Source organism: Lagopus leucura, unplaced genomic scaffold (genome assembly GCF_019238085.1).
Source record: "Lagopus leucura isolate 7727_CA_CO unplaced genomic scaffold, USGS_WTPT01 Super-Scaffold_100002, whole genome shotgun sequence".
NCBI classification, from domain to species: Eukaryota; Metazoa; Chordata; class Aves; order Galliformes; family Phasianidae; genus Lagopus; species Lagopus leucura.
In genome coordinates, this window is record NW_024962263.1 from 889,844 (window position 1) to 905,827 (window position 15,984).

A 15,984-nucleotide genomic window follows, 5' to 3' on the forward strand; every position below is an offset into this window, starting at 1 on the left:
TGACAGTTTGCTGTTTTCTCCTGAATTATGGTAGGGTTTATTCTGCTCCCCATCCATGTCTTCTAGCTTAGAGGTCTGAATACCCTGAGGATGACTGGTCTGATTACTAAAGACAGAAGCAAAGAAGGCACTGAGAACCTCAGTGTTATCGTCGGTGGTTTTATTACCCACTGCAGCCAATAAAGGCAGGAAATTCTCCTCAGCCCTCCTCTTGCAGTTAATGTGTTTATGAAAACATTTTTTTATCTTTAAGAGTAGTGGCCAGATAAAGTTCTTGTTCGGCTTTCTCCTTTCTGATTTCCTCTCTGTATCCAAGCAACATCATTCTATTCCTCTGGAGCTGCCTGACCCTTCTCTGAAAGATGATAAACTGTTGTGTTGTTTTTTTTTTTTCTTTTTCTTTTTTCCTCAGAGGCTCAGTGAAAGTTCTCTGTTCAACCAGGCTGGCTGTCTTCTCTGCCAGCACATCTTATGGCACACAGGGACAGCCTGTTCCTGTGCCTTAAAGACTTCCTTCCTGAGTGATATTCAGCCTTTCTGTACCCTTTTTCCCTTCAAGACTGACTCCCAAGGAATTCTCTTAGCTAATGTCCCAAACAGCTATTGCTCTCACACCTAATCTAGGCATGCTTTCCTTAGGCTGATCTCCAGTGAGCCTGTTTTTATCCCCTTATCCATTCAAACCTAGTTTAAAGCCCTGTCAACAGGGTCTACTAGCTCCTGGGCTAAAATCCTTTTTCCCAGTTTGAGATAGGTAGAGCCATCTGTTGCCAGCAAATCTGGTTCCAAATAATGATCAAAAAACCAGAATTCCTCCAATGAAACCAACCTCTTAGCCATGTGTTGATCAGGTGGGTTTTCTTGTTTCTCTTAGTATTCTTCCATGCTACTGAAAGGATCAAAGCAAAGATCACCTGAGCTCCTGCTCCTTCAAGAAAACTACCCCAGTGCTCTCACGTTCCTCTTGACAGCCCGCAGGCTTCTCCTCGAGACTGTATCTGCCAACCTGAACTGCCAGAATCGGGTAGTAATTGCAGGGCAATAGTAGGCTAGGGAGCTTCCTGGCAATATCCTGGGCCCCAGAGAGGCAGCAGACTTCCTTGTGGATAGGATCTGGTCAGCATATCAGGCCCTCTGTTCCACTCAGAAGGGAGGTGCCTATGACAACTACCTTCTTTTGTTCTTGGCAGAGGCAGTGGGAGTGGCTGACTCACCCTATACAACCCTATGGATGGACCTTCATCAGCATACTCATTTGCCTGTCCTTCATAGAATCATAGAATCACTAAGGTTGGAAAAGACCTAAAAGATCACCCAGTCCAACCGTTCACCTATTCCCAATAGCTCCCACTAAACCATGTCCCTCAACACAACATCCAGTCTTTCCTTGAACACCCCCAGGGTCGGTGATTCCACCAACTCCCTGGGCATCCATTCCAGTGCCTGACCACCCTTTCTGAAAAGTAATACTTCCTCATGTCCAGCCTGAATCTCCCCTGCCGTAGCTTGAAACCATTCCCTCTGCTCCTATCACTAATGACACGAGAGAAGAGGCCGACCCCCAGCTCACTACAACCTCCCTTCAGGAAGTTATAGAGAGCAATGAGGTCTCCCCTGAGCTCCTCTTCTCCAGGCTGAACATTCCCAGCTCCTTCAGCCTCTCCTCATATGGCCTGTGTTCCAGACCCCTCACCAGCTTTGTTGCCCTCCTTTGAACACGTTCCAGGGCCTCAATATCTTTCTTGCAGTGAGGGGCCCAAAACTGGACACAGTACTGGAGGTGCGGCCTCACGAGTGCTGAATATAGGGGAACAATCACCTCTCTGCTCCTGCTTGCAACACTGTTTCTGATGCAAGCCAGGATGCCATTGGCCTTCTTGGCCACCTGGGCACACTGTCGGCTCATGTTCAGCCGAGCATCAATCAATACCCCCAGGTCCATTTCCTCTACGCAGTCCTCCAGCCACACCGTTCCTCATGTTCTGGAACTCATGTTCCAGAGCTTCATACCTATTGTGCAAGGGGACCTGGGAAGGTGAGGTAGGCTGGGAGGTGATTGGCTGCCACCCCAAAGAGGGACCCGTTTCCACTCTTGTCTCTTAGGCCCCTTCCTTCTGCCTGATGGTGATAGCCTAGGGGATCCGCTACTGCTGGTGGAGTATCCCCCTCCACGGAAAGAAACCCCTGCAGGTTTCTTTCATGCAGGGTTGGCAGAGTGTGGCTGTCTCTCTTTCACAGTCTCTGAGTTGGCTGCAGGCTCGCTGCTGCTTGGGGACTGGCTGGATGTTGTTTGGCACGTTGTGTGATACTGGGTTTGCATACTGGTTTGATACTGGGTGTCAGTTGGTGGGCACTTGTGTTGTTAGCTGCAGTTGGACAAAGGATGGTGAGTAATTGAGTTGTGGATATACACACATAAATATAATTTGTTTCTTTGAATTTAATAATACTGATACTTACTGCTTCATACATATGAAAATAGTACTTTGACACCTGCACAAGTTCAGGTATCAGTGCTGAAGTTATTTGCATGAGTTTTGAGGTTCATTTTAAAATTTAGAACTGTACCAATAGGTATTAATTGGTTTTTATATGCAGATAAAACATCTGTACCAGAACAACAAAATTGAAGTGAATGTTGGCTGGAAGGTTCAACCTCTACTGCCATACCACCGACGTGAGCCTTTGATGCCACAAGCCAGCATAACTTTTGGAGCAGCCCTTGTGTGTGTGTATTTCCTTTTTTTTTTTTTTTTTTTTTTTTTTGTCTCAGTTCAATTCTCTTCATTTTTGTTTCCAGTTTTCTCCTTTTACCCACTTGGTGGAGAAGGAGGTAACGAGTAAGCAGCTGAGTGATGCTTAGCTGCCTGCCAGGTTAATCTGGCAGTCTGACATACTGTTTTGTGAAGATAAGTGTGTTTTGTGTTTCCAGCTGAAGTTCTTAATGTAGCTTCATGATATAGGGAGTCCTGTCCATAGCATTAAATACATATATACTGTTAAAGAGAACTCATGGTTTGGTAATATGGTTACTCATTAAGCCTGTAAGAGGATTTAATTTTATCTAAGTGAAGGTAAGTAAAATAGAGTTTTTGGCTATGCTTGGTCTTTAGTGTTTACTGCTTGTCTCTTCAGTACTAGGGAAAATGGGTGGTTCATTGTCATGTCTGCAGAAATATGCCCAAAGCAGAATTCAGAAGAAGAGTGAACTCTGATTGCTACTGATAGACGTGAAGGAAGTTTAAGCCTTAACATTATGTAAAACACTGCACCTTATTAATAGGCAGTTTTATTACTCTGGCTGTTTATTTCTTCCCTCAGCTTGAATGTTTATACAAAAATGTGGGAAAAAGATTCCATCTGCTGCACTTTCATTGCTGTTTTCATTTGGCATAAATAGTTACAGATAAAAAATAAATGAGAATTCCCTTTAACTATAAGTCATTTTTAAATAATGAGGAAGATAGGACAAATGCTGAGATAAAACAGATGCAATCATGTAAATTCAGATGGTTTACAGTTTGATAACATTTACAAATCCAATTTATTCATATAAAGATTGCAACTCTTTAAATATTTTAAAAATCGAACTGAATGGAATATCTTCACAAACTTTGTATGATACGTTTCTGTGGTATGCTGCATGTGTCATCACTATTACAGTAACAGATCCTGATAAAAAGAATGCCTTAAGCAATTGCATGCTTACCAACAATATGTGCAGGAAGTAATAACAGGAGGATGGAAGTGAAAACAGGTAGAAGTTAACATAAAGCTGTTGTGTGCCTGTGGACAGAATTCTTTGCAATATTTTCTAAAAGCCTTTCTAAAATCTTTCAGTTTTAAGATCATCTAAGAAATATCTTTAGGAATTCTTGTAGCTTGGCAGGACCCAACGGGTTAGAATGTAGGTGTGGAGAGGTGTCACCTGGCACTAAAGAGGCAAGGAAGGTTCTTTTGAGACCCTTGGCAGAACGAGGGTTGGCTGCAGGATTATGGTTTTTGATGGAGATTTACTGTTACAGAAAAAGAAATCAATAGCATAGCATACTAAGTACAATTTCTGGCACCTAGCATATCTTGTAGTTGTTCAGAATTTCTAGACTTCTGAGTTTTCAGCCACCCAGATAGACCCTCTGCAAATTGGGCCGAATTTTGACCAATCAGCTCGTGATAGAATTATAAACTAGACTCAGGTTTAACTAAAAGAACATGAGTCACTCACTCAGTTCTTGGAGGAAGAAGATGATGGTGGAGGAATCCTGGACCACAGAGGGATCATGGTTTTGCCATCCTGCAGCAGTTCCAACCTAGTCATGCTTAGGGCTTGGAGCCACTTCATTTTATAAACAGTGCTCCCAGTGCTTTTTTCTTTATTTAGACATTGTAATCTGGGTGCAGAGTTTGTTGTTTTGCCCATCTAGAACTTTCCTTGTGTCCTGCAAGGTCTATCGCACATTATTCTTACCAGCAAAATAGATTTGCATCCTGTGCTAAGCTAGCATCTCCTGCCATATGCCTGAAAGATGTTTGTTTAACCTGTTATTTTTCTTATTTCTCAAGGGCACGTTATCCTTCTTTCATCTCACCTTTGCCTTATCACTGTCTACCTGTGTAACAATTCAATCCCCCTCCTGCTTATTAGCAATCCTTAAGTATTTCTAATTTTTCTTTTGTAGTTCTGTACTTAGTTCAATTTGCTGACTTTGCTGACTGAATTGCAAAGAATCTATCCAGCACATCTCTTTTTTTTTTTTTTTTTTTTTTTTTTTTTTCAGTCCCAATTTTATTTTCTAGTTCTCAACAAACCAGTAAACTTGGGGCTGCTGTTTCCTTGAGTGTTCACTAGAATGTTTGACATGATCAAAGATACTAGAAAAGCTATGACCTTTCTGAGGTCATAGCAGAATCCGGTTTTTCTTGGCTGGCTGAACTGAAAGTTTTCCTCAGTTCATAGGACTTTTGTTGTCATCTTAACTACTTGTCATTCGGTGAATTACAGAACTGTAGGAGTTGGGATATTTTTCTTTTCTTCCACTTGCTTGGAGACACCATCCAGAATAAGCTGTTTCATCACCTTCCCATGGAGCAGAGGTGTGTGAGGTGACTCTCCTGTGTTTTCCTAACTCCTCTTTCTTGCTGTATTTGAAGATTGGAATGACGTGGGCTTTACTCCAGTCCCAAGGCGCCTCTCCCATTCTCCATGACCTTTCAAAGTGCCTTGGCAGTTGCTTCTACCAGCTCTGTCAGTACTCACGGGTGCATTCCATGAGTGCCTATGGATTTCTGCACCTCAGATTTGCCTAGACGATCTGTTACTAGATAGTCCTTGACCAAGGGGAAGTCTCCCTTTCTTCAGGCTCTCTTCAGGGGCTGGGGCTCATGAGGATCAGTCTCAGCAGTGAAGACTGAAGCAAAGAAGGCATTCAGTAAGTCCGCCTTCTTAAGTGTCCTCCATAACCAGAGCACTCACCTCATTAAGCAATGTGCCCACATTTTCTATAGTTTTCCTTTTGCTATTGACATAGTGGAACTGTGATGTCCCACCTGTAATTATAGGCTTGCCTTTCGTGTTTCCTTGATTTCCCATGCCAGATTCAATTCCACTGGGCCCTAGCTTCCTCACTGCATCCCTACATGCCCTCTTAATGTTCCTATAATTACTCCAGCTGTTCTGTGTGTTTCTGGAATCCCAACTTTGGGACTTTTTTTTTCTTTTCACAAAACCTTCTGAACTCTTAGCATCTGCTTATAATTTCTCCTTAATGTCTTCTACGGTGTGCTAGATTGGAGCCAGCAATATTTGGAGGGGATGGGATAGGTGGCTAATCCCTCCTTTCCTACCTTTTTTGTCTCTGGAAATGTAGTATTGTTTAACTGTGTGCTGGGCTTTTTAAACAGCAGTGAAAAGAGTTTCTTTGTTTAACTGTAACTCTTATATAGTTCATGCTTTTAAAAAAGTAACTTAATTTTGTCTAACCAGAGTTTAGAATTGATATTTTTAGAGTATCCAGTTTCTTTGTCAGTCCTACTTACAGCTCTGCTGTGCTTCTTCTTCAAATTACTGTTAATCTTTATTTCTAGTGCTAGAGCTAGCAAGCACCTTCTGATCGCTTTCAGGGTATGCGTGTGGAAAAGGGGTAAGGAAGAATCAAGACTATGTTTTGCTTTGGATTTTTGGTGAACAGACTTTTCAGTAGTTGTCTTTGAGAGAACATCTCTTCAGTGCAACACAATCTACTCCTTTCAGTAATAACCAAATACCATTGAAGGATCTGACCCCATAAAAATCTGATTTCATATTCAGCGTTTTGCAATTCTTTACTTTATAATGTAATATGTAAATCAATGAAAACGTACTCTTTCAAGTATTTTGTTTGTATTGTTAAGAAACATAATTTTTATTTGAGGATAAGTCGGTATTTTATTATATTATCATTATTATAATGAGGTAACTCTTTTATTGCACTCAGCAGTTTATGAAGCAGCCTGTAACTGTGGTTCAACAAGAAAAGGAGTATATCCATGAACCTTCTCTAGCCACAGGGAAAAAGTACACCACCAGTTTTGATCTGCCTTGACTTTCTACTTTTGCTAGTGAAGATTTCTTTGAAATGAGACCACTGTGAATATCAGACATCTTCATTTAAAATGGAAGCCTTTTTTATGTCCTGTTGTTCCTCTCTTCGTGTTGCCCAGAACTCCTCAAAATATACCAGTGCTGTTATTGATGTCTGAAGGACCTAACTGTAGAAGTAAACTACCTTAAGGCCTAATACTTTCATTAACTTCCTCGTAGCATTTTTTCCCTGCGTGAAGTTTGTAAACTTTTAATTTGTAGAGGGGCCTTGACCTCCTGGCCATGGTTTTCTAGATGCAGCACAGGGATATGGTTGGTGTTTTCCAGGCTGTGAGGGCACGTTACTGGCTGATCTAGACATGGTTTTGAGAAAACAGGTATCTGTAACGGTTGTACTAGCTTAAGTTTTACTGTAAGTAAATTAATTGTTGTTTCACTGCTGGGGACTTTCGAAAGAGTTTAAGGTAAAATTACTGTTCTTTGGAGGGCAGGTAGGGCAGAAAGGAAGTAGAAATGGGAATTGGTTAAACGCTTAACTTTTTAATGAGCTTCTAATTTTCAATTTTTGGCCAGTGAACTTCTTTTTATTATTTCGTAGATACACATGTAAGTCTCAGGTTAGACTTAGTAAATTTCAGTCATCTTAATTTTTGAATTTGGTGTTTGATTTGTTCCAGTTCTTATGCAAACAGTGTAAACAAAAGAGGACAAAGATATAACAAGATTTTTTAAAAAATTTACTTGACCATATTCAGAACATGCAGTACAGCTTTGGCCATGCTGCATTTGTCCAATTTTGAAGGACAAAGGCATTTTAGTATAGTTTTGATTTAAAAAATTGTTTCTAATGATGCTTTAAAAGTCTCATCTCTAGAAATTCAGAATGCTCATCAGACTGTTGTCTCTCCTATTTTCACAGCAGTTTTCTTGTCAGTATAAGTTGATCATACTTCCTGAAGTATGGGTTTGTGGTTGTTGTTGATGGTGTCAGGATAAAAATGGAATTCCCTGGAATTTCCCTGGTCCAGTTAGAATGTACCATTGCCAGATTGGAGAGATCATAATGAGAGTTTGCTGGGGATTAAATTAAGAGAGACTGTTCAAGGAAATTATTTCACTATCATATTCTGAAAAAAGAGAATCAGATCTAAAGGAGCAGGATCGAATATTGGAGTTATTGCTACAGAACTTTATTTTTTATGTGTGTAAGGTGTAAGACTAACTTGAAGTGTGATGATCTAGAGTTCATCATGGAATTTTGTCTGGTCTGACCATTTCAAGTTACAGCTAGAGATTATGAATGTGAAGATTTCTCCTTCAGAAGCCTGATTGGCCTCATTCTTAATCACTGGTGCATAGTAACTATTTATGGCTGGTTCTGCAAAGTGCAGAAAAGAATAAACCTTGGTTGCTCAAGCAACAGAGGCTAAGCAGTACTGGAAGAGGCAGAAGTCTAAAATTGTTTCCATTATTGATGAGTTTGTAATCAAAATACAGTGTATAAGCTAAAATTTCCCATCTGATGCAACAATTAAATGTTAACTAGAAATCCATATCAGTCGTTGAATATGTTACCCACTTCACCTTGTACTGCTGTGATTTCAGAAGGATGGAGAGGATAAGTATGGTGGGCTTTTTAGCTCTTATGCCAGTATTTGCCAGAGTTCTGATACTTGAAGCACTTCTTTATGGATTAAAATTTCTAGCAGCACCACAGATCTGTGTGTGAGCAGATGTAGTTACTGGGACAGGCACAGGGTGCACCCTGTCCATAGGCTTCTCAGGGTTTTTCCCAAGCAAATAGTGGATGGACAGAAGGCACGTCCCTTCTCAGTGCTCCTGCATTCTGGACATGTTAATTCTAAAGGAATTTTATGGCTATAATTCTCTGAGCAAGAACTTGAGAAATAACCGGAGAGTTTTTTCCAAGTATTTCTGAGGCTTCCTTAGTTGTTATCTCTTTAAAGCATGAATATTTTTGCATTTTTCAATTATTAAAAAAAAAAAGGGGGGGGAGGGGAAAAATCCAAAGACTAGAGTATAAAGCACTTTCATATTTTATATATAAAATATATAAAGGACTTTTTATTTTTTATATTAAAAAAAAAAAAGGGTAGTAATGCCTATAATGTAGAAGACACTCAAGTCAGTAGAACAACTGTGATGAATTCACGTTGTCATTAAAATTCAAGTTGTCATTAAAAAAAGAAGCAAAGAGTAAGTGTTCTCCTGTTGTCTGCTGTAAAGATGGTGAAACTAGGTTTGTGCCCTGTTTTGGAGTGTCATTTTCCTGCTTAAGTTGTTCGGTGAAGGGCACTGAGTTCTTAGGATCTTCATGGGTCACTTACTCCTGTGTTATGACACGTCAGACAGTAGCCTGTAGTTTAACAGAGAGTAAACTCTATTGCAAATTAAGGTAACAAAGTTTATCTTCCTCTTCCTCGTAGCACAATGGCTGACAATAAAGCAAAGCCGACCAAACCTGCAAATAAGACTCCTCCAAGGTCTCCTTCAGATCCAACTAAGGACCGAGCTGCAAAACGATTATCCTGTGATTCAAATAGCTCCCATGAGGGAGCTGTGGCAGGAGAAATAAGTGCTCTGGAAGAGGCCTTTAGAAAATTTGCTATCCATGGTGATACAAGAGCCACAGGAAAAGAAATGCATGGGAAGAACTGGTCTAAGCTGTGTAAGGACTGTCAGGTGATAGATGGGAAGAATGTGACAATCACAGATGTTGACATTGTCTTCAGTAAAATCAAGTAAGTTCCTTTCTGCTATTGTTTCTTTGTCTCTCCAGTATGTTTTGTGGATAACCATCTAAATTTGATTCCTCAAGGACTTGTCACTAGTCACTATGCCTTTGTCACAGTCTCTTTAAATGCTCCTCAGTGAAGCTGCTGCATTCAGGTTCTGCCTGCTACGTTAAACTGACTTCAGCATAGCAGGTGTTGAAGAGTAATGTGGTGCAGAGATGGAATAACCTGTATCTGTCTTGATTATGTCCTAACAAACTTCTTTTTTAAACTACAGTAAGTGTTGTGAATGTTTCCTGAATAATATCTGAATGAAGTCAGGATGTAGTCTTAAATCTTGACAAAATTCAGCCTCAAAGAACTGAGGCTAAGGTGGGTTATATACTAAGGCCTTTTTCCATGCATAGTCTTTATGTCCAGCAAAACACAGCTGCTTGTATTTAAAGTGCAGGGTACTGGTCACACCAAACTGTTTTTTAGCTTTTATCAACTTTAATTCTCTTTCATTACAGGAAATAATAAAATCTTGATACTACTTTCTCATATTGGTGTCTGGGCAAGTTAATGATAGGGTGACTCTGTGATAATTAGCTGATTTAAAGAAGTATCTGTTGTGATGCCTGCTAGGGGAAAAATGAATCCAGTTCTATTATGCAGGATTCAGTTGTGAGGTGGCAGGGACTTAGGGCTGAAGAAGGGCGTCAGTGCATCACACTGCTATTGATCAGCAGTCTCTGCTTAGCTCAGGGTTTCTTGTCTGCTTCTGTGGAGTGAGCCTGTTCAGCATTTTCTCAGGCTGCTGTTGAGTGGACATTTTCAGAAGAGATATGCTATCTTTCCCCTCTCCCTCCTTTATTTAGCAGTTGAAATACTTTTGCATTTGTTGCAGTTACCTTAATTGTTTATTACTTACTCTTTTCTTATTTGCATATATATAATGTATTTTACAACTACTTTTCCTTTCTTTCTCTTTTGTTTCAGATTTAACCCTAAGCTAAAGGTTAACGATAAATTTGGAGTGCATCAAGAAAGGCCTACTCAGTATATAAGCTCCTTGCTTATCTTACAATGAAATATTTCCAAACAGAGCACAAGGGTGGTTTTTGTGTTGTTTTTGTTTGACAATTCATGTTTTGTTTTATTTTTTTTAGTGTCCTTGTTGAATGGAAAACATTAAACACTGTAAAAGAGTTTCCAGCACCTCAGAAACTGCAGTGTACTTTTCTCATGCCAAATGAAAGAGTTAAGTTTTTGGGTATCTAAACCCTGCTGCTTTTATGTTCACCAGCTTTGCTCTTATCTCGCAAAGACAGACTTTGACCTGTGATTCTGATAGCCATCCATAGAGATGGATGGTGTTGGTGGCTACTGGAAGTTGGCCAGGGAACACAGTCCATAATACTAGAAGAAAAGTTTTGTTGCATAAGATTACAGTTGTGTCTGGCCAAACAAATTTTCTGTCAGGTCTTTGACTGGGAAATGAGTGCATTTAGCAGAGTTTGTTTTCTAGCCAGCAATGCCTGTAGTGAATGACAATGGCAAGCTTTGTCAGAATACTGGAAAGTAAGTACCATCTCTGTGTATGAGGTCCCTGTTTGCCATCTTGCTAACTTTCTCAGGATTGATTTATTGTTCTGCTACAGATGCTTTATTTATTTACTTTAATATTTTAGCTTAACTGTTATACTTGAAAGCAAGTTAAGTTACAATTATATTCTATGAGAAGAAAACATTTTACAAATTACTGGGTTTTGAAGTATTAATGACAGGACCAGAAATATTATTTCACTTTTTTATAACTTCAGCTCAGGCTTTCTGGTAAAGTGTGGAGATTAATATAGATATCTTAGTTTTAGCTTACTCCAATAATTTTTTTCCACTTCCAATACTTATTATTGTATATTGACATCTGTCCTTTGTATTTGACATGTTAAGAGTGGTAATGCATTTTGGGTATACTGAACTTAGTGGCATGCAACTTGTGGATATGCAGCAGTATTTAGAAATAAATGGTTATCATGGGAGAGGGAATTCCATGGTTATCCTTTCAGTAGCTGAAACAACTGCCTGTTTTCTTGGAATTTTTGTATATTAACTGACTTGTTTCTTTTATGCAACTCTTCCAGAGTTGCAAAAGTTTATTGGTCATGCTTCTTTTAGTGTGCTTGCAAGATGGGTTGAGTGAATCTTACTGCCTTAGAGAAAGCAATCTCATTGGTGACACAGGAAAAGGGCACATAAATGTTCTGCATTTAGTATGAAAAATGCGTCTGCATTCTTGTTAATCCTGCAGGACTGAGAGGCACAACACAACAGTCTAAGAACTTGAGGGTTTTTTGTATTAAGGAAAGCAGAATATCTAATAATAGGTGTTACTGATCTCTGACCGGCAGTCTGGCATGTTATTCTAGGAACTTAAATTTCTTTGTTGAGGTCAACAACTGCACTCAGGAATGTGGTATGTTAGCTATGCCATACACATACTTCATTTGTTGTATGTAGTTAATATGGTAATAGCCACGACATAAATGCCTCTGCTGTTATTTTAGAAGTGTTATCACTCAGTACTACAAGAGAATGCTTTAAGCACTGCCATAAAACTGTTAATTCTATGATATTATTAGACAGAAAAATCAAAATATTTCTGTTTATACTGACATGTTGCTATGGTTGCAGGCAGGCCTGGGTGACATCAGGGCTTGGATCCATTATGAGCATTTATTTAGGTAGTTGTCTCCATGGTAACATTTGTTTGTTTTGATGTTACCATGTGTTAAATCTTAAACAAATTTTTGCAGTTCTATACAGGATTGTTATTGAAAGCTGTTTAATCTACAGAAGCTTTACAAATATACCATACTCTCCACCCTTTAAAAATATTTTTGGTGAAAGATCAAATGAAAGCATAATTGTCCTCTGAGATTCCATTAATAGTTTCTTATGTTGCTTTGACATGTTTTCTTGTTGCTGAGGAAGCCATGTATTCTGAAGGCCAGAAAACACTCCTCCATCTTTTCGAGAAAGGAAGTTTTTGTTCCCATGGAGAATCTTCACAACAATTTTCATGTGCCCTGAACAGTTCCACTCATACTCTATATTTAGTGCATCTTGCAGAGTCAGCTGTTTAGCCTAGTTCCCACACTCTGGATCTGTCAAGTCTCTACAGGAGTGCTTCCACCTGAGATCAGCCTGGACTTAGTTCAGCAGCAGTTAACCATTGCTATGAGACTGTGAAAGACTTAAATTTGATGTTTTCACTAAGAAGCTGGCAAGATTGTGTGCCTGTTTGTCGATACTCCAAAAGTAGTGCCTCCTACTTATTTCCATAGACACCACAACAAATACAGGGAGTGCAATGACACTATTTGATAGAGCAAATTGTCAGCTACAAAACACTATCTTTCAACATAGTCACCACTATTAGCTATGCATTTTTCCCAGTAAAGAACAAGAGTGTGTGTGCTGTGCTTGTGCAAGTCTGCACCAGCAGAGACAACCTGTGCTTTTACAGCTGCTATGTTGACATCATTGCTGGGAAAATGTTGCCCCTGCAATCCATTCTTCATTGACGCACACAGTTGGAAGATCCAGATGGTATGGTGAGTGTGGTAGGACAGTCCAGCCAAGATAGGCAATGTGCTTTACAGTTTTCAAACTGGTATGGGGTCCAGCATTAATGTGTTGGAAGACAACCTTTTTCTCACTCTTTGGACTGACTCTTGAAGTTCAAGCCTGCAGCTTAGCCAGCGTTGCAGTGTCTCAATCAGAGTTGATGGTTTTTCTGGCTTTCTGGAAATCCAGAAGGATCACCCCTTTCCTATCCCTGAACACCAACCAAACTGTTTAAGTCATAAGTATCATGGTGAATACTTCAGTTTTACAATGTTAGTCCTTTCGTGATTGTGGCTCAAGCTTCTAGAGGTCCTGTTAAATCCAGAAAATATAGAGGTCCTGTTGAATCCAGAAAATTTGTGATCACTTATCTGTATCAACTCTATCCTGCTGCAAACAGGCCAAGCCTATGCAGGAACATAACTTTCAGCAGATGCATTTTTCTCCTGCAAATTGTATTATTCTGCTGTATTATGGTGTTCTTTTTGTGTGTGCACCTTTGTTGCCTTTTTAACTGTCATTTCCTTTTGCCTCAGTGATTCAGACTCAGTAAGTGTGTTTGTTGCTTTAGATCAAAATTGTGAATGGAATGTTTAGCTCTTTGCAGTTCTCATTGCTATAAACTGGTCTTTGCCTTTCAATCTCATGGTAACAGATGAACCAAAATTTGCTGGGGTTAGTAGAGCTGACATAAGAAAAAAGTTAGAGATCTTGTACTTTTGTTAAGCTTGTGAGGGTTTAAAAGATTACAGCTTTAATTTTCTGTGTTTGGTCTGAGGGCTATTGCTCTTCCAGGGAAATGCAGGTCTTCTGGGGATTGTGAGTAAGGCTTTCTAATTGGATCTCCTTTTAGGAGAAGGTTTGGACACTAAGCCCAGAAAAATCACGTATTCTCAAGAAGTTAGGTGAGTCTTTTCTGTTATTATCTGTGGGTGTGTGTACGTCCTGAGGTATTCTGGACTATTTCTTAGCAGGCATAAAAGTACAAGTCTCTGGAAGAGGAATAAGCCACTATAATTAATGAGAAGAATTAATTCCTTTGACTCTTCATCTCTGCTGACACAGCAGAGCATTGTACCACTTAGTGCCATTTGTGATCATGAGCACCAGCAGCTGCAGAGCAATGGTGATATTTGGCACCAGGCTGTGACTCCCATGACACATGACAGCACTAGCTTCATGGCCCAGATGTCTTGAATCTTTATTCTGTGCCTTTCAGCTGAAAACGCTGTTTAAAAAAAGATAGTAAACTAATGACTGAAGCAATTGTGCTGATAGTGGCTGTATAATTTATTCTGTGCAAAAGATAGGACTGATAGTTTTTATTTCATAACAAGGATGTTTTGTTTTTCTATCAGCCAGCGACAGATGTAAAGTGACATGGTAGCAGTTCATTCACCACAACTGAGAAATCAGTGTAAGAAAACAAGATCTCTGTTTACTGATTGGAGTTCATTATACAGGATCCAGGTATACTCATTACAGTATACCAGTTAACACTGGATTTGTATGTTTCTTTATATCTGAGGTGTTTGTCACTCAGTGTGGAGTGTTGTTTGTTGAGCTTTTGAAGGGAACTGACAACACTGAGAACTGAGATGTTACTTGATTTGCAAGACCCAGAGCAACGTGGGATTGATGTGAGAAGCCTCTAAAGTGAAGATCTGTAGAGGAGATGGCAGCTTGGACTCGTTATCTGGTACAATCTATGTTTAACAAAAAAAGTATGTTCAGGTCTGCAGCAGTGAGGGTCTGTGCTGTGAGACAGACGGAGTGGTGACTACACTGCTGACTGTCTTATCCAATCATTTTCCCCAGGATAATTTGTAGTAATAGGAGAAGTTAATTAAACCTATTTTGATTCTCATTATGCTCAGTCTACTGTATATTTGGAATTGGTTCATTGGGTTGGAAGAACTGCAGGGGGCCTCATTCACCCCCTACTGAAGTAACCACTAGTTGACCTTAGTGCCCAGGTAGAATTTGCTGCATCTCTCCATCACCCTCTGTCTGTTACTGCTTAACAGATCTGCATAGTCTCAGAAGATAAGGACATCAGCCTGGAAAAGTGCTGTCTTGCCTTTGCAAGGTCCTCTACTCCAACCACTCTCGTGTTAGTATGATGGTTGTCCTTTATTTTTCTAGCAAGTATTTGGGACGTTAACCCTTTTGCTTGTCAGTTTACAGTAGCACTCCAGTGTTTGTTGCTGAGCAATGCTGTGCAGAGCCAAGGCTTCTCATAGTATTTTTCCAGCATGGGGGCTTGAGAGGAGCACAAGAAGCTGGGAGGGGATAGAGCCACGACAGCTGACCTAAACTGGCCAAAGGGATATTCCATACAATATCACATCATGGGAAAAACTATAAACCATGAACAGTTTGCTGGAGGGGCTGCTGCTGCTTGTGGATTGTCTGAGCATCAGTCTGCGGGTGATAAACAGTTGCTTGCACATCGCTTGCTCTGTAAATATGTATGTTCTTATCATTACCATTATTTCTCTCTTCCTTTTCTGTCTTAGTAAATAGCTTTCTTCTTAGCCTACAAGTTTCACTACTTTTTTTTCTTTCTTTTTTTTTTTTTTTTTTATCTCCCCCATCTCAGTGGGGGCAAGGGGAGTGAGTGAAAGGCTTGTGATGCTGAGCTATCTGCTGGGTTAGACCTCAACAGTAAGTTGATAGATAAGTATGAAAGTTAAGGAAACAATGATAGCTGGACTGGAAGGGGAGGCCAGAGAGATAAACTGGAGCAATGAAGATATACTGTTGGTAAAAGAGAATCAGGTCTGGGAATACTTGAGGAAACTGGATACACTTCATTCTGTGTGCTGTAATGGGATGAACTCAGGAGTTCAGAGAGAACAGGCAGACGCAATTGGCTAAGCTGTTCTCAGTCTTTGACTGTGGCAGTTTGGTGAGAAGTGCATGAGGATTAGAATACAACAAATGTTACTCCTGACTTCAAAAAGGGATATGTAACTAGCTTCACCTCCTTCCTGGGGAAGGTAATCAAGCAGCTGATCCTGGAAGCCATTTCCA

The 15,984-nt window shown here is 39.9% G+C and overlaps 1 protein-coding gene across 5 annotated transcripts in view; it reads left to right on the forward strand.

Annotated features, from left to right (window-relative positions):
- Positions 1-15,984, forward strand: part of LOC122178588 (tubulin polymerization promoting protein) — a 66,351-nt gene that overhangs the window by 7,868 nt on the left and 42,499 nt on the right. For all 5 annotated transcript variants that reach the window (XR_006178390.1, XM_042868833.1, XM_042868834.1 and 2 more), the window contains exon 2: positions 9,028-9,342. Coding sequence is in view for 4 of the 5 variants with exons in the window: in XM_042868833.1 (XP_042724767.1) it covers positions 9,032-9,342 (311 nt within the window). In the remaining variant the exon portion in view is untranslated. The remainder of the gene's footprint in view (positions 1-9,027; positions 9,343-15,984) is intronic.